The sequence below is a fragment of the Paramormyrops kingsleyae genome, chromosome 15, assembly GCF_048594095.1.
Source record: "Paramormyrops kingsleyae isolate MSU_618 chromosome 15, PKINGS_0.4, whole genome shotgun sequence".
Lineage (NCBI taxonomy): Eukaryota > Metazoa > Chordata > Actinopteri > Osteoglossiformes > Mormyridae > Paramormyrops > Paramormyrops kingsleyae.
Window position 1 is genome coordinate 17678976 of NC_132811.1, and position 23019 is coordinate 17701994.

A 23019-nucleotide genomic window follows, 5' to 3' on the forward strand; every position below is an offset into this window, starting at 1 on the left:
GCAAATTTTGATTAACCTAGTTCTCATTTGTCATCTTCCTTCCCATTCTGACAGGCTGATCAGATGGGGGGCCCCCTGGTGGCCGCTGGGCCCATAGCAGCCACCTAAGAAGTTCTCTGATGCCTTGGGCCAGCCCTGCCTCACCCTCCCTCTGGTGCTCCAGCTGGCTGTTTTAAACTCTGAATGCCCATGACTCCTTAATGTTCAGCATAGCCATGGTTTGAGAAACTTCCAACATCCAGTATCTCATAGGGTCACATAAACACTGGTGGTGGTCCCATTGAAGCTTACCTTTGGACGATGTCCTGGATGGGAAGCCATATTTACTTCAACCAACATCCTGAGCTTGCAAAACTTAGATAAATAGAATATGCTGTTTGGTTGTACCTGCAAATATCCACGTTGATCTTTTTGAAAAGCCACATGAAATCTGATAGCACACAGCACGTAGTGCATACATAATGGCAGAAACGGTAGCTAATGAACCGCATCTGAGTGTTTCCTGAGGGCTAGGCTGTCTGCCACCGCACCTAGTCCCTCCTCTTGGGTCCCGCCCTTCCAGTTTGGGGCGAACATTTGCACTTCACCGTTCTGCGATCTCGCTGGCTTCTGCCTCTTCTCCCTCACCTGAACGGGCAGGTCTGTATCAGGTGTAGCCCATAAAGGTATGTGGGCAGTAGTTGCTACGTTGGAAACAACGTCAAAAGTCCAACCGAACCCGCATTTCTGGTATCACCATTATCGGATTTGCTTAACTGCCAGCGTTTCGATGGTGCACAAATGTCCAAAAAGGAACAAACGAGTCACTGTGAATGCTTTATATCACACTTAATAATGAACAACAGAACATATATGGTACTGATTTCAGGTCTGAGTTTAACATGGTCAAATAAACCAAAAAATTCACGAGGGAAGGCCTACAGAATACTTTTAAGGTAGACTGACTCCTGTCTTCAACTTTAACGTATGTCTGAGATTAAATTAATTTAATTTATCCAGTAATTATGTGCATAGAGAATGTATACATTCCTCTTCATCCATTTAATTTCAATCGTCATCAACATGACTTTAACTTAACTGTCGATATTAATTAAATCGTGTGTTTGCGTCCTGATGGCTCCATTTTTTCTTTTGCACTCCTGTTTATACTCAGTATTCTCGGACGGGGCTTCTGCCGCTGCATAATGGGCGCTGTGTTTGTGCAGGAGCCCGACAGCTCCGCTACACTGCGGCCAGCGGGAATCCCCGACTTCCCCATTAGTCCGATTCCCGGGGGACAAAATGCCACAAGTTCCCGAATTGGACCATTCACAACCTACCGTATAAAATAGCCTATTTCGAAAGTGTGGTAATCAATGCAGGACTGCAAAAGTATGATGAGCGCTAAGAAAGGAACCATTAAAGATGGTGCTTTAATTTAAGGAATCTTTACTGTCTGGACAAAAATCTAAATGAACCGGCCCAGTCATATAACTAGTCATTTGTGGTTTACGGTCACCGTGCCAGTAACCTACGGAGACCATTAACTACAAACCAAAGCACTCGGCAGGAACAAGGAGTGTGTTTGGGCGTTAACTAGTTACCTTGCTTATCCCTTCGATCTATCATGGTATTTTTATCGTTGCTGTATAAACGCATGCGCACACATGAAACAAAGCAACAGCTAGATGAGACATGGGAAAAAATTATAGAAAAGCACACTAACACGTGTTTGGCAAACCGATGCAAAATATTTATTACAATTTATTTTAGATGCAGTAGTACGTTTTTTTTACTTCTTAAATGTATAATTCCATACATGGCAACCTTTTGCTTTTCAAATCTGTAAATAATGTTATGAAAATAATCTTAATCTTCGAAGACTTTTTAAAATTTTCAATATCTTACAATCCACCCTGAATATCAAGGCTGCAGAAACAGAACAATGCAAAAACTGATTTTTTTTAAACAGCTGTAAAAAAAAAAAAAAAATTAAAAAGAAACTTAGGTTTGCGATAAAGCCTTTTACATCTTGTGAGAAATCAAAGTACAAAATGAAACTGGCAATTAGCATAATTTAAAACAGCAGTCCCTCAATAACAATACATTGGAAGAAAAAAAATAAGATTAGAATGGAGCTGCACTTTTAATCTTAGCAGCTGGAATTATTTTGACTCTGACGAGCATTAGAAGTCTAGAACATTTTATTATTGTTGTGGTTTGTCGAAACGGGGCGACAGAAGCCAGTGGAGTGCCGGAGGGAATCAGGCGAAAGGAAGCCCGCTACGCACACGGGCGGATCCCCATTCAGTCCGCGATGAGAAAGGGTTACTGCACATCACATTCAACATCACAGACTCATTTGGACAGTGTTATAACGCGTGTAGTCTTCTCTCTTTGGTTTTATAAGTCAAAAATTAAATTTTAAATTCTTTATTATATCAACATCATTTCCAAACTGAAAGACTCGAATTTTTTTAGAACTGCAAGTGGTAGCATTTCAGGAAATTTCACCAGTTCCTAAAAGAATACATTCAAAATACATACATAAAGTTCTCCTTGCAGTGATCTCACTCAATGGCCACTGCTCCAATTACCCCCTGGCCCTTCCTGTTGCTTAGCAGAACGTGCCAAGGGCCAGATTTAATGACCGGTCATCACAGTAATGATTCTTTTAGACTACAGAACGTGAGATCAACTGCGGAATCTCAGTTACTTCCAGGAACTTGGAAATTTACAAATGGCTGAATAAGAGCAGAGAACTTTTTGTTAAATGGGCAGCAAAAAGTACCCAAACACCCAAAACACGTCACAAAGCAGTTTTATGATGAAAACCAAATAACGAAACAGGACTGAATGCGACATCAAGTAGATATCTGGCAGGCAAACAGACAGCAAAATTCTCATTCGTTAGCTGCCATACTGTATGGAACAGCATGATGTGGGGGGGGGGGGTGGCCCTGCCATTGATTACTAAAGCCAGAAACATCCTTAGGCAGTGACGTGTCTGAAACGAGTACCACAGGGGAGCAACCTCAATATATTAATAAATCAAAACTATGATTGTGCATCTGGTCGCTGCTGCTAGGAAGTTTTCCCCCCAAAATAAAGTTAAAAAAAAAAAAGATGGAGACAGATCCTGTGGCCAGCGTTTCAGTTCTTCGGGAACCCACATCATTGTTGTTTATTAGTCACATGACTTATGTTTCAGTTGTATGCGAGCTTATGTCTGCGACCGTTTTCCAAATAAGAAGAAAAAAAAAACTCATTAAGCAGAAGTACAGAACTACCGAAAGCAAAAGTAAAGGATGAACAGCTACACAAGCTGGTATTCTTTTTTTCTTTGCTCAGATATGATTGGATTTCCCTTGTGTAAAGGGGGGGGGGGGGAGGGAGACACGCACGCACCCACACACTCGTGCACGCACCCACACACTCGTGCACACACACACAAATGCAGATTGTGTACTAAACGGAGGGGGCCGCCCGGCCCCGTCAGGTGTCATCGTCAGAAGTCTGGCTGCTGCTGGTCTCGGACTCCGAGCTCTCGGTCAGGCCGGCATTTCTGGGGCTCCTCCAGGGACAGAAGGTCAGGGATGTGGCCACGGGCTTCACCAGTGCCCCGTTCTTCTCCAGGCCGTTCCTCTTCAGCTGCAGGAGGATGGACCACCGTGTGGTTAGGTTGTGAGAACAAAGAATGGAGAACTAGAGAATGAACTGTCAACATGCTCCTGGCTGAAAATCTTAGTGGCCCAAAAACCCACAGTTTGTTTCTAAAAATACCAACTCTGCTGCCTTCCACTTACAATAAACCAAGAAAAAACGTTCCCTTACCTGCTCTGTTCTAGCCTTAAATTCCTTTAGTTCTTCCTCAGTCAGGGGCTGGAAGTTGTCATCATTCTCTGGGTACTCCTGCCAGCCCATAGCCTTCAATAACCTGCCAAGAGCATCAGGGAGCGTCACAGTGAGAGGAAATGATGTCAGAGAGGGTTCCTAAGCCTCAGAGATGAGCAGAGGCATTGAAGCCGCTGACCTGTGTTCTGCTTCCAGGGAGCTGGACAGGTGCTCTGTGTCCGAGTCGCTGAAGGAGTCAGCGATTCCGTTCTCCTGGCAGAGATCTTCGCTCGGCTCCTTGGGCTCTGGGGTTCCGCCGTCACTCTGGAAAAGGGGGCAGGATGGGCATCCGTGTGCGTGGGTGAGATTCATCGTCACATTCACGTGTAACCTGCTGCCCTCTCGGCTGCAGCGCACTCACCTCTGCAGAGACCCCAGGACCATAGCAGGCGGCCTCCTCTCCATTCGACTCGTCCTTCAACGCTCGCAAGAACTCACTCTTGCGGTCGGTGCCGCCGCGTCGCATCAGCTTGAGGCGTGACGGGGTGCTGTCTGCCAAGGGTGTGGCGCTGGAGGGAGGCTGCGGGGGGTGCGATGGCACATCAAAAGGGCCCCCATGCTATAGGAACTCTGACAGAACCTGGTGGGGACTAACCTGCACTGTATTTACCAAGCTTTTTTGCACAGTACTCATATATTCTTTAGAATCAATACAGTTTATTTTATTAATGATTTTCCTTTACATATGTGTTTATTTTCACTTAGAATGTCTTTGTTTACTTCCTGTTTGTGTTACTGGACGGAGAAATTTCCCCCACCAAAGCATTCAATAAAGTTCTACCTTAATTTACCTATCAGACCCCAGAAGTCAGATGCGTCTCCCTCACACACAGTCTGTTTATTATGAACATATAAGGTCTTCTCTAAGGGGTTCACCTCCTTGGTTGCTGCCTGGACCGGGGTGCTGACTGGGGTCATGGGTTTGGTCACGAGGACGGGGCTAGTGAAGGCAGAGTCCCGGCCTGAGAAATGTAAACCCGATTTGGTGTCTCTTCCATTGGGCTTCCACGGGCCAGTCTGTATGTATGAAGGGGTACATTGAAGGACATTACATGAGAAGCCACCTACACAGCCATTCCTACCGGCCTCAGTCACAACAATGCAGGTTTGTGTTCTCTGACTGCAGTGTCAGCCACATCCAGAGGGAGGCGATATATGCACCCGTGCGGCTCTCACCTTGCTAGGGGCTGCTGCTGGTTTGGGTACCAGGGTCTTGTAAACGCTCTGGGTCGCACCGGGAGCCTTGGAGCCGTTGACAGGAAAGGGTCCGGTGCTGGCGAACCCGGCGGAGAAGGCCGCGCTGGGGTCCTCCTTCGAAACCTTCTTAATGACCAGCATCTTGGAGACCGTCTGCTTAGCGCTGGGCGGGTTCTCTGCAGAGGGAGTCGGGCCCGTCATCACGGGGCGTATGGCTCTTATAAGAGAACCACGGGGCTCGGACGACAGACAAGGCACTGACCCCACACTCCTGAGGGCGTCCCCGGCACGCGGGTCTGGCTCGTCTGCTTTCCGGCAGCTTCTGGATTCAGGGAGGGCTGCCAAAACAAAAAGTCCCAGCTCATTTAAACTGACGCAGAAGCCAGATCGCTGCCAGTATCTGCACCAGCGAAATGTTGATTCGTGGATTTATACCCACGTGACTTATGAAATGCACCTCAATCAAAATTCTTATGCCACCTGCTGCCAACCAGCCTCTCTCTCTCATATATATATAAATATATATTTTATATTTATTTATTTTTTAAAATCACCCTTACATAGGTAACCCATAGCTTCTTCAAGGGAACGTGCAGCAAAATATCAGTTTTCTGCTGCTGTTTAAATCTGATGGACGTCTGACATTACTCACAAAGTCCTCCTCGACAAACTTCAGTCTGTCCTCCTTGTGCTCCTCATCTGAGAACTTCTCCTGGATGGAGTTGCCCTTGCGGGGGTTGAAGTTGCCATTGCGTTGCCGGTGTCCAGCAGCACGGTCTCTGTCCCTGTCCCGATCCCGGTCCCGGTCCCCTCCTCCCCGTTTAGGGTGCCGGCCGTGGTGATGGTGAGACACAGACCCCTCCTGGGGCCACGGCGCCCCCTGCCAGACGGAGGCTGACGCACCAGCCAGTCCGCTCTGACTGCCCTTCGACACGCCGGAGTCCACGGAGTCGTGGCGCAGGAGTGACGGTTGGTGCCACCCATCACCTGCGAACCAGGGACAGTCAGTGACCATCTAAAAACCCCACAACGTCTGAGCTTCCAAAAACAAACCCATGACCAAACAAAACATGGAGCTCCTATCTAAGCTGTCAAACATATAAAGTTAATCTGATGGTTTCATAATGTGAGAGCTAATTTCAGGCACAGCAGCAGTCAGACATATGGAAGGCCCAGTTTAAGATTTACATCATAAAGCAACCAGGTGGTGAAACCAGCCTACAGACTGAGGCCTTCACAGGGACGCCGCCCAGGACTGACCTGCCGTGGCCGTCAGTGGGTCGTTGTTGAAGAAGCCATCAGAGGAGTTGTGGCGACGCCGACTCACTCGGTGCCTCCCATCTCCACGGCTAAGGGGCTCCCCATGTTTCTGAAACCGGGATGGAGGGAGGGGCAGGTAAATTCAGGAATGGCTACTTCAACATGCAGACCAAGTCAAGCCACCTCTGACATATATACTGAGGCGGTGGCGTTTGGAGCACGGCTAACAATCCAAAAAACCAAATGCTTAGTTCAAGGACACCAAAGGACAAAATTGCAGAAGCCAAACTAGTAGCATTCAGAGCAAATCCCACTCAAGCGGCCTGTTGTCCCATAGAGCCCAGTTTGCAGGTTGGCTATATTTTCTGCCCCACGCAGCACCTGTTTAGGCACTCGGGGGCGCTGTCATCGATGCAACTCAACCGGGGGCGCAATGTGATTAACAAAAGCCATAAGCGACGATGACCCTTGTGGCAAATTACAGCATTCAAAACTAACTGAAATATTCTCTATTGTTTAAATCAGCTTCTCAAAATTCTTCCAGTGCATAGAGTGAATGTACATTGCAATGTCCCCTGGCCAGCCAAACAACCAACCAACAGGCCATACAGAGTCCCCTGCCCAATGTGGGGGTGTCCTCCCCCCCACCCATATGCCTCACCTTGGCTGATTGGGGCGTAGAAAAATTAAGCCAGGAAGGAACAAAGTCATGCTGCGCCATTTAGGTCCAGTGTCTCCAGTCAGATGATCGAGGCGTCAAACCTCATGGCCAGGATCTAGAAGTATGTGAAATAACACTGAGGTTTTCCCGCCACTGGAGAAAAAGTCTGGAAACAAGCCACCATTTTTTTTACTACTTTAACTGTAGCCTATGGGCATCTGCCCAGCTGCTGAGGCTGAGACACCGTCAGGCACCTTTATGCTAAAAGGTATCTGACTTCAATCAGACGGCACCATTCTTTTCAGATCAGAACAGCATGTTTTCCGAAGTGTGTCACAGGCATCAGAGCAGGACAGCCGTCTTACCCAGAGTGCCGGGCTCTGAGCTTCAGGGGCGTCCTCTTCCTTGTTCCCAGTCAGGTATCACGGGTCCAGCCGAGGTCCCAAAAGCAGTGGCCGCCGGGGCCCCAGCAAAATGCAGCGGCACGCACTACTGTCCACGAGTGAGCAGTCTGTGGCGGCCAGCAGAAGGTAGGGCGTGCTGGACCGTCAGCCGGATGACAGTGTCTCGGGGCACAGTGTGACAGTGGTGGGTGGGTGGGCGGGGAGGGGGGGGGGCAGGGAACGAGGAGCGTGAAAACGGGATGAATGGCAGCGTAGCACAAACAGATGCTCAAAATGCCATTAGCGTTGGGTCTTCCAGTGAATCCTGACAGAACTAAGAGTGCACTGGGCTTTGCTATACTTCCTGGGTAACAGCAGGACTGGGAGCACCGTATGATATGGCCCGCAGTGTCTGAGGGCACCGCTGCCCTCTAGTGCCCGTGGCAGGGAGCTGAAGCTCTGACAGCCGCACAGTGTGCTAGCTCTGAAGGCGTGACACTCTTTCACCGACTCATTTTAATCTCTGCCGCCACACATGCAGAGGAAAAAAAAAATGAAAAAGAAAAGGGGGAGGGGAGAAACCACTTACCCACTTGACAGAAACCACCGGAAAAAAACCTACATTCACCTCATTAAAAAAAAGCCGTGAAGCTGCTGTGGGGCGAATGTGGGGGGGGGGCTACTTCCAGTCACATGGCAGCATCAGAAACACAAACTTAAGGCAATTACATCGTTCAGGGAACGTTTCCAGTTTAATGCAGAGAAAGTCTGAGTTATTTCATATCCCAAGACTGCGCTTGGCTGTAGTTATGCCATAGACCAGCTGCTTATAAAATGTTACAGGCAGAGCAAGTGGTACATAACACAACAGACCTCTTAGGCCGAAAGCAAATACTACACTTTGAAAAAAGGTTTAGTAGTTAGGAAATGCACACTCTGCTGACCCTTCATATTTCTGCTCAAAGCAGCGGTTTACATTGAAAGCACAGGGGGTAGTGTGAGCTGGGCACTATTGTTCAAGGTTGGTTTCTTCAGAATAAATTTCGTCTTTAAAGAAAAAAATAATCCACCCTTCTCCAGAGCATTTTCACGGATGATTCACACCTGATTATGGCAAGATCCCTAGAAACAAAAAAGGAGGGGGGGGGGGTCAACAACACAAGCCACAATGTAAAAAAAAAAAAAAAAGCAACAACAAAAACACAAGAAAAGCAAGAAAAAAGCCTTTGATTTGTGCTGCTTGCTTCTTTTATCAATATGAAAAGGCAGAGATCCCCTGACTCACAGGATAAGTACAGATTCATTGATCACACCAAAACCCCAAAACCAAAAAAAAAAAACCTTCCACGAGTAAGCCAATTCCCCTTCCATACAACATATACCATTGTTATGAGTTTGCTGCATATTTGTAAGAGACAATTACGTAAAATCCCTAGTTTATAAACAGAAAGCAACTTAGGAAGGCTGGGAAACTTGGGACAGATATGTAATGTCATGACTGTCCAGCAAAAAAGCAACATGATCATTACAACAGCCACCTTGCTGACAGCTGTAATAATGCTGCTTAGCATCTGCAACTCTTTATCAACAGAACCACGTCACATCTGACGTCGCAAGTTACATAACACTGTCAGTAGGATTGCAAGAATGCTGGCAGGCAGGTGTCTGATGAGACCTAATACCTGATATTCCAAAATAAATTTCTTCACCATATTTGCATGCCTTCACAACCAATTCAACTTGGCTAAGTCAGGCTCCTAAGTTTAAGAGAGCATAATTAGATTATTGTCCACACATATTTGTCTATCAATCATAACTGCACTGGCCTACACAACACCAGGACAAAATGCTGCAAACCCTCTAAATGTAGCGTCTAATATAATTATGTGTCAGCACAAATCTTCCATTACGTCATCCACAGTTTGGGTGACCGTCTCCTAATCAATCTTCTATTTCCCGCCCGTGTCGGAACTTCTTGCTCTCCACCTGCTACTAAGTCAGCAGACGGCCCCATGCCCTCCGGATCACATCCCCTCTCTGGCTCTCCAGATAACTCCCCCCACCCCACCCCCCATATCCTGCTGCACATCACCTTTGCTCAATACCTTCCTGTGTGTTGGCCACATTTAATTTAACTCCTAAACACATATTCTAGGGCTGTGCAGTATTGCACAATGTAACATCGTGATTATAGGGTGCATGCGCAATAGTCACCAGAGTTTTAGATAATGGCCATAACACTTCTCCGGATGCTGCCGTTTTGGTACTGCATGCACGTTTACTCACACCTGCAATTTGGTAATCAGATTAGTAGTACGCCTAAAATATTGAGGCATATTGTGATGCCCAAAAGTTAGTTATCTATATAAATTCAGTGTCTTCATTTAATAAATGTGTCTGACTTTACACAGTACATCACAATGCTTTTACCTTGTTTATCCTCTTTTAAAAGACGTTGTGGCTATTAAGTTGTCCCTTTCTTCAGTGCTACTTTAGCGTTTATGCTTCCATGATTTACCAAAAAATTTGCATGCAGCATGCTCTGCTTAGGGCGTTTTTCCACCGCACCAGGTACCATACTTTCGGTACTTCCATAAAGTGCCGAAAGTATGGTACCTCTTTCGTGTCGGTTTTCCACTGGCATAAAAAATGGTACCGGCGCTAAATGACATCAGTGACCGCCCCTGACTGACAGTCACAATGCGTAGCTTAAATCATAATTTAAAAAAAAAAACAACTTAAACTTAAAACTAACAGTTTAGGCTGGAAAATGCAGTTTCTCGACCAGAAGTCAATGGAAAAGCGAAAGTACAGTACTTTGTGCGGTGGAAAAGCGCCCTAAATGAATTTAATAAACATACGCCGAATTTATCAGATTACTAACTTTTGGGCGTCACAATACGCCTCCCATTAATATTTTAGATGTAGTACTAATCTGCGTAAGTACTGCGTGGGCGTAAGTAAACCTCTGTATAGTACTGAAAAGTTGGCGTCCACACAAATGTTTCACCTATTATCTAAAGCCCTGATAATTACTGCGCATGCGCGATATAATCACGATTAAATCTGAATATAATCACGATTAAATCTGAATATAATCACGATTAAATCTGAATATAATCACGATTCAATCTAAGTGTTATATTATGCAGCCCTAATATATTCTTCAAATCCTTCCAATGAAGCCTTATCACCCAGCAATGTCTAGAGCTACTGCCCTTGATACAATGAGGGGAGGCAGACGTGGAGTGGGCTGCTTTTCATGCAATGAGATAATGACCCTTATTAAGGTCATTATTACAACAGTGACATCATGCACTAAGGCAGCTAACACAATACCAGTAAGGATGTGTCCCTCAAGGACAGGAACAGCCCCCATAGCCAATTTGTTCGAGATCCTATTCATAATGCTCCGTGTAGCATTTGATGATTCATGCACTTGGGATGTTAAAGAACGCTAAAAAGAACACAAGTTGAAATCCAAGTATATATACACGGTGACAGTGCCGACCATCACCTACGTAACTTACACCTCTACTTCCTGACGCACTTCTTTTACTCATAGGTTTCTCTGTCTAGACGTCCACCTGTTATTTTTAAGATCTCTCCCCACACAAGTCAGCACCTTGATTTCTGTATCACTGCAAAGAATGCAATTTTCAAACAAAAAACCTAAGAGTCATCACCAAATGACAAACCCCATTTTTCCAAGTGAACAGAAGTGATTAAGAGTATACATGGCTATTGACAAGCCTATTCCACAGCCCCCATTTCCCCAACTTCAGCTGCTGGTTATGGTCCTTTCCACCACCACTCTCCCAGCTACACCTGCCACCCAGGTAACCAAAGGCAGCTAATCAAGTTTTCAGCCTCTCAAAGTGACTCTCTCCCTTGTCTTATACCGGCAGTGGCCAATCTTATCCACAAAGGGCCGGTGTGTGCAGGTTTTTGGGATAACCTGTAGGTCAGCTGTTCAAACCCAGGTGTGAGGACTCTTCAGCCAATCAGTCCTCTAATTAGTAATCTAATTAGGGAGTTGCAGCAAAAACCCGCATACACACCGGCCCTTTGCGGATAAGATTGGCCACCACTGTCTTACACTGAATGCCCATTGCTGCTTCAATCATGTTTAAACTACAAGCCAAAAGTATTTTCCTACTACAGATAACGCCTTAATAGAAATTATCAGCATTTTATCCTCCATCTGTCTAGAACAAATTTAACCCTTTAGAGTTATCAATTGTCAGACACGCAAATGTAATTAATATAAATTATATATTATATACAATTATATAGTATGATGGAATCCTTCTTGAAGGTAATTTTGGTATTTGCATTCAGTTGAAATTGTGTTGATGGTCTGTTGCAGGAGTTTATCAGATAAATGCAAATGAAATGTTTGTTTTAAAAAAAACTATTCAAAACACTGTACATCCATTTAAAAAAAGTCTGTGGCTGGAGAGGAGTGGGTCAACTGCCAGTTCACATAAACAACTACAGTTCCTGTAATTACTCCGCTGAGGTCATAAGGCACTGTTCAGCAGGGTCTTCCTTCGCATAAACAATGCATTCATTCATGAACCCCCCCAAATTTCGCTAGTTGTATTTCTGTTAAACCCCACATCAAACATGAATCATACCTAACATTTTCGTATACACTGCAGTTACGTGTATTATAATAAACGTCAGGATGAACAGAATTCCGGTAGCCTAGCTTCATAAATGAAATAAAATTAAGTAACACTCATGTCTGGGTATTTACGACCAATATACGTTAGAAAATTAAATGAACGCCTTTTAAATCAATACATTTAACCCTATGTGTACTTCGATTTTCCATTCAAACCCTAAGCGGTGGGGAATTGGATAATTTCAAAGCACATGTACAGTTATTTTAAGGAGTACACGTGAAGACAAAAATACATTCGTTTGTTTTTCCACTCAACTACACAGCAAAAGCAAGAAAACGCTTAGCTCCAGTCCGGCTCCAAATCACAGAGGACATAAGCTTTATACGCGATCTTAGGCATATGTTCAGAACCTATATAGAGTGTAAACAAATGTAATAATACCCGATTATTTTGAGAACTTGTATTTTACAGTTAACCGAATACAGGGTCTGAACGTAAAACCTGAACCGCAGCTGCTGACAGTAAGTTTGTGTGGCACTTCAACACGTGTGAAGAGCTTGGCAACGTAGTACGTCCGCTTTCCTACGCCTCTTGAAATTCAACTAACCGTCAAAATCCTATTATTCCCAAGCAAACAAACCGCATTCACACACAGAAAAACGCAAGCGACTATTATTTTGTCGACGACACTATCTGTGAAGCCTTAGCGAGCGTCGGGTCACCGTTTACCCCAGACACAGCTCCGCTTCGCAGCCTATTTAACGAACTGGCGCGGCCGTAAACAATACCAGCTATCATAGTTAGATATTCACTTGACACAGCCGGCGCCTAGTCGGCGAACAATAGTGTAAAAAGCTATTAACGGGCAATAATTAGCGTGAATCTGGCGGTTATCCAAAACTTGTGAACTTGGTAACTTAGGTGACTAGCTAAGTGTCAAGTGTTGACATGTCATTCATGTAGCTAGGTGGATGGTTACATGAACACGGAGCAAGTTAAACGCGCTTCGCTCTGCTTTACATTTCCTTTTATCAAATGCCAGGCACACTTCTTATTAATACTGCGCGTGTTCATATATAAGGCCGAATTTAGGTGTGCAGACCTCGGCGATATGTTAGCAACTCCACAACACACGGCGTTCAAAATGGCTACCTTCGTGCGAGCCCTAGACGCAGGAACTCAGAGTCCTCCTTTCGACGCAACACATACCTTCTTTATCAGGTAGGCAAAAACCGTCCCCCGGTAAATGTACAGTCCAGTACACGAGCTAAGAGAGCAACTAAAGGACTTGGCGACCTTTCGACAGCAGTTACTTGTGCTCGTCGAGGCCGTCGTATTTTAAAATTCCGCTTTGTGGCAGCGCTCACTCCGACTCGAGTCGATCTACCTCGATCCAGGCTGCCGCCGACAGGCCGCGTTAATCGATGTCAGAGAGTGAGCGAGACGTCACAACATTAGTCGGGCTCGAGCGAACCCGCGCTACCGCGCAGTGTCTTCTGGGTACGTGGGGTACTCAGCTGTCATGAGTCTTCGTTCGTCTACCTGCCTTTCCTGTGACTAATTATGTATTTACTGCTGGTATAATCTACACCAGACATAGGTATAAATCTCATTTTATCCAAGTGTAAACGTTTCAAACAACGGTTAATTTTACAGTTTCAGTTCAGTTTTATGTTAATATGCGGAACTATTGTGAATAATAACTGGGACTCGTGTAAAGATACGACAACATAAGATGCTTTATGCTGCCTTGGGGAAGTTTTAATGACCACATGGGTTGTTACATTTTGTTTGTAGGGATTTGAAAAAAAAAAACTATCACTATTTAAATTTTCAGATGTTCTTCCCGGTTTTAAAATGCAATATAGATCTTATTTACAGCTAGAGACTAGACCTTGAGAAGTGATAATAAGGACGCAATGAAGGCACCCTTTACTACTATGTCAGTCTTATATAATAGGTGTTCTTATGATTTAAGCGTTATGATCTTAAGCCTTATTCAGTCTTTGGCGTTCTTTGGTGCTTCCCGATAATTTGACTGTGACGTTCAAGCAGGCCTTCTCCTACCTGAAGCACAGAATTAAAAGATTGGTGCCGTTCACAGTTAGCGATAAATGTACTGTACTAACACGAGGTACCACGACAACACACAACTTACTGTACATTCTGCTGTTTAAGTCACTGCATGATTAACTTCACAAATACTTAGAATTAACTGCATTTGACACTTTAGGAAATACTTAATACTTCTGAGTAATTTAGGATTTTTTAAATAACATTGTTTTACATAAAAGAAATATTTTACAAAACATGAATTTCCTCAGTACAGGATAAAATAAAATACACAGGTATTGTGGAAATGGGGTCTTTATTCATGAATACATCTGTTTAAAGAGAAAAGCTTTGATTGTATACATTTATTTTAAAAACCTACACAGGTCCATGTATGTCTGTTGAGACACGTTGAAGCAGATTATTCTGCTTGATGGTCAGTGCCTTAAAAGCGTAGGTGGTTGTTTGGGTGTTTGTGTGCAGTAAGTAGATTCACTGCTCTTGCTTCCCTGTAAATTTTTCCTTACTGAGCCATACGTGTTGGCAGGCCTTCTCCTGGCTGGCTGCAGAGCTGCTGGATTTGGAATCTGAGTGTAGCATATGAGGCACAGCCACACTGTCCTGAGCATCCATTTGCAGGCAGGCACAATTTGATGAACTTGCTGTGAATGATGGGCCCCACATGGAGTTGCACAAGTCTGTTCCGTTGCTGTACATCTACGCAAATAGAAGAATAAGCATTATAAACTTACAGTTGTTTTTCCTACAAATGAGACTGAGTCCTCAAACCTTTTGAAGCATATTTCTTTTTCTTTTTTTTTGCTCCATCACAAAGCTGATATGCACACACCAAGGGAAATTTACAGACATCACTTCAACTAAAGGAACTACCTTCATGAACTAGAGAAACCCAGGGAATCTCCACACACAAACACTAAATTAAACCCACAACCTTGGAATTTTGAGACTACAGTGCTGCCCCCATCCGTCCATGTATACCTGACATCGTTATTAAAATGTTTTTGGGGGTGGAGAGGGACCAAGCTGGGAAAGATGTGCAGCAGGTTAGGGTGATAAAGGATAATGATGGAATCGTACTCACAAATGTGGAGAGTGTGTTGAGCAGATTGAAGAAGTATTTTTAAGGGTTGATGGATGAAGAGAATGAGAGAGAGAGAGAGAAGGTTACAGTAGATGAGGTAGAGATAGTGAATTAGGAAGTGCAGAGGGTTAGCAAGGAGGAAGTAAGGACAGCTATGACGAGGATGAAGAATGGAAAGGCTGTTGGGCCAGATGATAAACCTGTGGAAGCATGGAGGTGTTTAGGCGAGGTGGCAGTGAAGTTTTTAACCAGATTGTTTAACACAATCTTGGAAAGTGAGAGAATGCCTGAGGAGTGGAGAATAAGCGTACTGGTACCAATTTTCAAGAGTAAGGGTGATGTGCAGAGCTGTAGTAACTACAGAGGGGTGAAGGTGATCAGCCACAGCATGAAGTTACGGGAAAGAGTAGTGGAAGTTAGGTTAAGAAGAGAGGTGATGGTTAGTGAGCAGCAGAATGGTTTCATGTCAGGAAAGAGCACTATAGATGCAATGTTTGCTCTGAGGGTGTTGATGGGGAAGTGTAGAGAAGGTCAGAAGGAGCTGCATTGTGTCTTTGTGGACCTAGATAAAGCCTATGACAGGGTGCATAGAGAGGAGTTGTGGTATTGTATGAGGGAGTTGGGAGTGGCAGAAAAGTATGCAAGAGTAGTACAGGATATGTACTGTATGAGGGCAGAGTGACAGCGGTGAGGTTTGTGGTAGGAGTGACTGATGCATTCAAGGTGGAGGTTGGATTACATCAAGGGTCACCAGCTCTGCACCCTTTCTCGTTTGCTGTAGTGATGGACAGATTGACAGATGAGACAGGAGTCCCTGTTGACTATGATGTTTGCAGATGACATCATGATCTGTAGTGAGAGTAGGGAGCAGGTGGAGGAGACACTGGAGAGGTGGAGAAATGCTCTAGAGTGGAGAGGTTAAGATGTTAAGATTTGCGTTGGGAGTGACGAGGATGGACAGGATTAGGAATGAGTATATTATAGGGACAGCTCAGGTTGGACGGTTTGGAGGCAAAGCCAGAGAGGCGAGACTGCATTGGTTTGGACATGTACAGAGGAGAGATGCTGAGTATGTTGGAAGAAGGATGAGGATAGAGCTTCAAGGCAAGAGGAAAAGAGGAGGTTTATGGATGTGGTGAGAGAGGACATGCAGGTGGTTGGTGTGAAAGAGGGAGATGCAGAGGGCAGGAAGAGATGGAAACACATGATCCGCTGTGGCAAACAGAAGCAGCACATCCATATTCACAAAAATGTATTTCATACTTTGCTGAATGGCACACAGTCATGCTGACAGTGGTTGCCATCGATATCCAATTTGAAGTCTGTCAGCCAGTTTTTAGCACAGGTCAGGTCGTCCTTGCAGGCTTCCAGCCTAAAGTCAGAAAGGAAGAGATTAGACAACAAAAAAATCAAAAGCTGAAAGATCTGGGCGGCAGTGGACAGCCTGGTGACAGTACGAACCAGCCGTCACAGAAGCTCACGCAAACTGGGACATTCAGGAAGCCTGCAGGATAGTCCTTGTTCACCCAGTGGGCTGCGTGTGGAGAGCACTGGTAGAAGCATTCAATCTTCTTCATGAATGCCTCACAGCTGAAAAACAAAACCCAGACAGAAATTATGTGTATTTGTAAGATCATGGCAAACTTTAACCTAGCAAACATTCCGTTATTTAAATGTCATAATGATTCCAAGAATTACAGTTTGAATATGGTTGTGACTTTATAATTAAGGAGATTATACATTTATTTATTGCCTAGCAAGCCATATTACCCACTGAGTCAACTGTAACACGGTTAAAGCTCCCCCCCACCTTCCTGCAGTGGTAATTTGTAAAAACTGTAATGCTTACTGTGAGATGGGGAGGGAGGCCATGGGTGTTTATTTGTTCCTGTCTGCCATCCTGTCTGATGTGACCTTGTACTTACCGATCGCTAAGATTTCCACAGGTAATCCAACTGGTATTGTCCACCTTTGTCACCGGGGAGACAAGCTTTTCCGTGAAGTTGGCATGACAGCAGGAAGCTTTAAGTGGAATATAACTTATGTAGGTTATACATTAATTGTTATTTATGTGGAAAATACTTAATTCTGTTCACTCCATTGAAGTGAGGCTGCAATAGTCAAAGTTCCTGTTTTTGACTTCAAATTCCTTTCATAGTAATACTTTCATAATAAAGGTCTATTGTGCATTTTGTTATCGTCTTACACTGTCTTCTTAACAATCGTCTTCTGTAAAATTTTTGTATTCTTATTTTTACACATAGTATTCTGTGAAGTGTTTCTCCTGTATATCTTGTAATATTGTTAGGTATTTCATGTTTGGTGCTGTACCACTAAAATTCTGGTATATTCGTACTGGCAATAAAGTGAATTCTGATTCTGGTATATTGAACATGTGAAAACAATTACATGGAACAGGGCTATTCAAATCACGGTCCTCAAGGTCCGAGCACTGTTGATTTTCCAGCCTTCCTTTACCTGTCAGCCAGGTGTGAAGCCTCTGGCCAATGAGAATCAGTAATTATTAAACTAAGTACTTGGGAGAACTGAAAACAAGGCCTGGATTTGGAATCGAGGTCCAGATTTGAAGAACCCTGACATAGAATTAACAAGAAATACAAATTTGCATGCATTCAGAAAGAAAATAATATGGACCATTTTAATTATGGTGCAGTGAAAATGCTGAAGGCTACTCACAGTTGGAGTATGTGAAACACTCCCTCATGTTCCTCTCGGGGCCCGGGGCGTTTTTGTGATGCGCCCCCCCCAGGCAGCTGTCCTCGAGAGCCAGGCTGCCGCTCAGAAGCACTAACACCCCCAGCACAGTGACGCACAGCCTCATCCTGAAAGCACAGTCACCAACCTTTTAACCTTACCGTATGTCACAGCATATTGCAGCATTTTATCACTTACCGCTCAGCGCAGCTTCCCACACATGTGCAAAATCAAACACTAATGACTTTCTAGGCATGGAGGAATTCATCACAGGGTTGTTTACACACAATGCCACTTGTAATATATAAAAATTACTGGAACATGACCCACCTTAGGAATGTTTCCACATGACGTAATTTGGAATTATCATCTTAAGAACATACTTTGATGACATGATGAACTGCAAGATTGTACTTTTCCCCCTCATTTTCCTAAATGTATGTCTTTTTTTTTTTTAAAGGCAGTTGCATCTGAATATAACACAAACACTGGTGTTGGTTCTTAGTTGGAAATAGACAAACTTCTGATGTCTGCTTTAACAAGGGAGAAATGCATGGGCTAATACAGAAATACATGTTAATGATCTTTTTAAAAAGTATGATTAGCCAATTAACACTCACCTGAATAACTGGACCCAGCAGTGCCACTGCATTAGTGCTGCAGATTCACTGAGAACTTAGCTTCTGCTGCTATCATTAAATCAACAAGCAGGAACCCAGGAATTTGAATACAGACTTTGTCCATTTTGGTTAATAATAAAACAGTATCTATTTAGTTATATTGAACTCAGCTTTTGGCTGCTTGTAATCCTTATCCATGATGCACATTAAAAAACAAAGACCATGTAGAATGGTTTAAACATGCCAATAACCTACATTACTCAATAGGTCCACTTCGTCACTCTACAGATCCCAAAGTCCAAAAGTGGACATTGCAAAAATCACCCTGCAGTTTGTGAAGAGTCAGTCTAATAAAAAGAACACAATTTTTAGCATAGAGTGCATTTTGAGTGAAACCCCACATTGTCAATGTCTTCTTTATTTTTCTACTTTTCGTTTACCATTTTCTATCATCTATTTATTCTTTATTGTGGTGTCTATATTTAAACTAATGTTAATAAAAACAATTTAAATTTTTCTGTATGCCGTATATAAAAAGTTAAATCTATAAAATCTGTATTCTCTACCAACAAGAATACTCAAAACATAAATGCCACACCCATTAAAAAAATAATGCAAAAGGCTAAAAGACCAAGTTAGACTTTCCCTAAAAGATTCTTCATTATCATGCTTAATCTTGTTACTAAGGCCATGGACTTGCACCATTTTAGACAACAAAATGCATGTGTTTAAAATGGGCAATGATGGAATATTTTATTTTTTTGCTTGCAAACAGACGTTCAAGATCACCAGATGCTGACTATCCACTTTCATAAATATGTTTTGGTTAGTAAAATGTGTGAGATTTAAGTATCTGGAAAATTGTCAAATCAACAGCTAGGATTTCAAGCCACAAATAAACTCTACATAAAGACCGACAGTTATGTTATTTATGCTAATGAGCTGTCTAGAATTTTCCCTCTTATTCTGATTGATTTCGTCTCTTTTCATAACAATGATTAAAAGAAAGGCTGCAGTGTTGCAGGTGACATATTAGTTTTACACTTGTCATGGAGAAGTGAAGATCTTCACTAAATCGTAAACCGTGGTATAACTTGTCCCTTTTGCAGTCCCGTCACGCCGCGAGATAGCATGAGCCCAGTTGGCAAACCTGCCGTGATCCTTACGCTGCGGTAGGGGGCAGCAGCACGATGCAATTACGTTTTGGGCCAGCCTAATCCACACAGTAACCGCCGGACGCGACACACCAGGGCCCAGAATTAACTGCACGACAACTTTCAAAAAAAGTACTTTTTCATAAAAAGTACAATTATGGCTTCGGGTTGCACATGTTTCAGAAGTCTTATGACATTTAATTCAGGATGCAATTAACATAAATTGACGGAAAATTGGATAGCTCAGACTCAAAGACTCAAGCAAATGACTAATTTAAGTGAAAACCTTCTATTAACTTTTAGATAAATTAAAGGATTTCTATTTTTGAAAAATGTAATAAATCAAATAATTTTGGTAAAATGGCACTTCAAAATTGATGAAAATCTGCAAAAACACAGACACATATGCTTACATTTCCATTATAACAGCGCTTAACATGAATATCGGTTGCTTTTGTAGTTTTACTATCTTACACTTGCTTTCCCACATTTATGTAGTGATACACATAGCATGGTTTTATTCCCATTGACACAGCTGATTTCTGAGTGGTTGAACCGCTAAATAATAGTTTCAGGTCGGCGGCTAGCATCTGCAGCATGATTATGAAACCATTTAGTTTTACGTACTGCCCGCTGTTCTTATAACATTACTCTGCAGCTCCTCCTTTCTCTTTATATTGTGGTATGTCTGTACGCAAAAGTCTAGAATAAAACTCTTTGAAATGGGTACTTTGACTTAATGGATGGATGTTTCCGCAAAATTTTGGTTCAAAAAAGTCGAGAGGATGTTAGGAAAGGAAGCGGATTTTGCTGATTATGCAGAGGCCAGTACCACTATCACGATTAATGCAAAGAATAGTTTAAATATGTGCTACCCTTCAGAAAAACATACGCAGGAAGGACAATCAGGCTGAGGCACTGCTTCATCGAAATAATAAAAAAAGGAAGGTCAGTTAGCAGCACAATATTTAATTGATCGCATTTCACAATAACCGAAATACCAAACCAGTTCCAGTGTTTGAAACTAGTCTAGGCTTGTTTTCACCATACAAATTACCACAACGAACTCGGAAAATGAGAAATGACAATTCACAGCCAACATGTCGATAAAATGTTCCATTTTAAAATATTTTATTTGTCGGTGAAATCAATAGTAACTGTCCAGTGATTTACCGTTTTCCGGTTATTCGATTTCAGAGTACATAGGACTTTTTCGCTGCATCGGTGTCCAATTGATCACCAGAAACACCAACCCGGTCTTCATTCTAGAGAAACATCTGGCGACCTTTGGTTTGACGTACAGAAAGATGTCTGCCTCGCTTTGGTGGTTTTGGGGAGCTGTGCAATTGCAGCATTTTCTGAGTAGGAACTTTCTGTGTCTATGAAAATTACCCTGTTGTCCGAACCCTGAACAGTATGTAAGGTTGAGGTTGCACCTAAATATGCCGCAGTCTTACGCAGTGTGCATTATCCATAAAGAGTAGTCAGTCCATAAAGTTCATGTAGTCAGATTGCTGCAGTGCCACTCAACCAAATAATATATGTTGTATAATCTATTAAATAATAAAGATTAATTGTCGATATAGAATTTCTAGGTGCGTACAGGCAAAACAAAGAATTTTCGAATATAACGTTTTATACTGTTATTTTATTACGAATTTAATACGCCTTACACGTATGGTCGGATTTACGGCAAAAGTAAAAGTCTATGTCAATTGTGTAGCCACGAAGGCGTGGTCACATGAACTTGACAACAGAACACCCTGTCTTACGGCAATATGGCGGCCGCCATAGGCTTGAGCGTGTAAAAGCAGCTGCAGGATGTTGTACGGCGCGCCTGCACACTGACAGCACGAACCGGGCGGTGTGCGTGGAAAATCAGCCAGAGCGCTGCGATTGCATTTCATTTTGACACATGGAAGTGAATTGAACTTTTAGTCTGGGTTTTTGTATCGAAGCCGTTTTGGGAAGGTGGAGGAGCATACGTGGCGCAGTGATACTGAATAAATAAATAAAATGACATAAGCTGGCAATTTGGGCTTTTTGGTGCAGCGAGGCTGATACGATTTGGGATCGCGAGGACAGCGAGACATGGGGCGCGCGAGCGCAGTCGAGTGAGGAGAATCGTGAGACGTTTCAAGTCATTCAGGCGCAGATTTAAAAATCTGCATTTTTTTTCTTCTTCGAGCGGCGTTTCGTGGGAGGACAGGCAACCGATCCAACTGGGGGAGGAGGAAAGACCAAGAATTATGCGGCATCCAAACTGACGCCAGCCCGCCCGTTAGCCGGCTAGCCGGTTAGCCGCTAGCACCGACCGCCCGGCTGACAGCCCGCCGCGACTCAGCCTCTCTGCCGCCCTTTTCATCAAGCTTCAGTCGACGGTGCAAGATTAAAACATGCTTACTAGCGTTTGCATTTTTACCTGTGTGGCTGAAAAAGACACGGCTTGCAGTCGAAGTATCGTTTTAGAGGACTAGCTAAAACGTTAGCTGCCAGGTGTTCATTTTTTACCCTCCTGACAGGAGTGCTTCTCAGCATCGACTGCGAGATAAAAATCTTGTATTTTTTTATTTCTTTTGGTGGTGAAAACATGAAGAAGACTGAGAACAAAAATAAAAGAAAGCTGTGCAGCGCGGAACAGGAGAGTGGAGTCGAAATGAGAGACGAGGTAGGTGTGGGGAGCGTCCTCGGCTCACGATGGCTGCGGCTCGCCGCCGCTTCAACTTTCAAACACGGTTAATGTCCGCTTCTGTTTGCATTCTTTCTTACTGAACCACTAAAACAAACGTTTATTTAAATATTTGTATTGTGGTTGTAAAAGCAAACGCAAGATTATAGTGATGGAAAAAAAAATCAAAATATAAACTGTAATTTAAAATAGCTTAATTTGTTGCATAATTAAGCCGTGCACTCGTGCCACTTCAGACGAGACCGTGCTCCTGCAAACCCGTATTTTGAAAACAAAGTCGAAATTGTAACATGTTTGTACACAAAACATGCTTCATCATTGACAGTAACGAATATGGCGTTTTCAGGCACGACACGAATGTGTTTAATTAGATGCTTCCAAAAGCAAGCGTTCAGGTGCAGGCATTTAACGAGCGGGTTCTCCTGAAAGCTGTCAGATTTAATTTGTGGCGCTGAAAGAGCGCTCGTTTTGCCTTGAAGGATTTACGTTTTGTTTTTTTTTTGTGATGCATGTTACTTGTGCTAGGGTAAGACGATGCCTGATGTGTGGCCCTGTGCATTTAGTCTTGCTATTACCCATATTTAAAATGTTATTCTTCTGAGGCGTATTCTGGTACAGACAGAAACCGTAACAGAATTTGAGTATATAAATTTCCTGTTTTTTGCTAGTTGTTTTTAATAAT

At 43.4% G+C, this 23019-nt stretch overlaps 3 protein-coding genes and 1 long non-coding RNA gene across 10 annotated transcripts in view; 1 reads left to right on the plus strand and 3 right to left on the minus strand.

Annotated features, from left to right (window-relative positions):
* Nucleotides 1-1710: 1710 nt before the first annotated feature.
* gpbp1l1 (GC-rich promoter binding protein 1-like 1) lies at nt 1711-7588 on the minus strand. The gene is made up of 11 exons (XM_023794649.2): nt 7357-7588; nt 6992-7106; nt 6331-6439; nt 5723-6057; nt 5333-5408; nt 5050-5246; nt 4750-4890; nt 4235-4393; nt 4013-4137; nt 3814-3916; nt 1711-3630 (listed from the first exon to the last, which is right to left on the minus strand). The coding sequence occupies exons 2-11, from the start codon at nt 7049-7051 to the stop codon at nt 3475-3477; spliced, it is 1461 nt and encodes a 486-aa protein (XP_023650417.2). The 5' UTR covers nt 7052-7106; nt 7357-7588; the 3' UTR covers nt 1711-3474.
* Nucleotides 7589-8107: 519 nt separating this feature from the next.
* LOC111834870 (uncharacterized) lies at nt 8108-13526 on the minus strand. The gene is made up of 2 exons (XR_002836088.2): nt 13215-13526; nt 8108-8496 (listed from the first exon to the last, which is right to left on the minus strand). It is a non-coding gene; the product is annotated as an uncharacterized lncRNA (long non-coding RNA).
* An 830-nt stretch (nt 13527-14356) lies between these two features.
* Nucleotides 14357-22240, minus strand: LOC111834890 (riboflavin-binding protein-like). Of its 3 annotated transcripts, none has more exons than XM_023794702.2 (6): nt 22071-22240; nt 17857-18002; nt 17085-17181; nt 16621-16749; nt 16423-16531; nt 14357-14774 (listed from the first exon to the last, which is right to left on the minus strand). In XM_023794702.2, the coding sequence occupies exons 1-6, from the start codon at nt 22238-22240 to the stop codon at nt 14550-14552; spliced, it is 876 nt and encodes a 291-aa protein (XP_023650470.1). In that variant the 3' UTR covers nt 14357-14549. The 3 variants fall into 3 exon arrangements, with proteins under 3 accessions (XP_023650470.1, XP_023650468.1, XP_023650467.1); XM_023794700.2 differs by lacking the exon at nt 22071-22240 and adding an exon at nt 20822-21440; XM_023794699.2 differs by lacking the exon at nt 22071-22240 and adding an exon at nt 18495-18548.
* The window catches only part of mast2 (microtubule associated serine/threonine kinase 2), a 106045-nt gene continuing 105221 nt past the window's right edge, over nt 22196-23019 (plus strand). For all 5 annotated transcript variants that reach the window (XM_023794686.2, XM_023794688.2, XM_023794689.2 and 2 more), the window contains exon 1: nt 22196-22316. In XM_023794686.2, the coding sequence (XP_023650454.1) occupies nt 22239-22316 (78 nt within the window). In that variant the 5' untranslated portion in view covers nt 22196-22238. The remainder of the gene's footprint in view (nt 22317-23019) is intronic.

Coding starts and splice junctions, on each gene's coding strand:
- LOC111834890 (XM_023794702.2), bottom strand. CDS start 22,240: ATGTTTTCACCACCAAAAGAAATAAAAAAATACAAGATTTTTATCTCG. Junction 16,532..16,620: donor GTGAGCTTCTGTGACGGCTG/GTTCGTACTGTC, acceptor TTCTGACTTTAG/GCTGGAAGCCTGCAAGGACG. Junction 14,775..16,422: donor ACTGTGTGCCATTCAGCAAA/GTATGAAATACA, acceptor CTATTTGCGTAG/ATGTACAGCAACGGAACAGA.
- gpbp1l1 (XM_023794649.2), bottom strand. CDS start 7,051: ATGGCGCAGCATGACTTTGTTCCTTCCTGGCTTAATTTTTCTACGCCC. Junction 4,891..5,049: donor CAGCAGCAGCCCCTAGCAAG/GTGAGAGCCGCA, acceptor TCATACATACAG/ACTGGCCCGTGGAAGCCCAA. Junction 4,394..4,749: donor TCCAGGCAGCAACCAAGGAG/GTGAACCCCTTA, acceptor CACCCCCCGCAG/CCTCCCTCCAGCGCCACACC.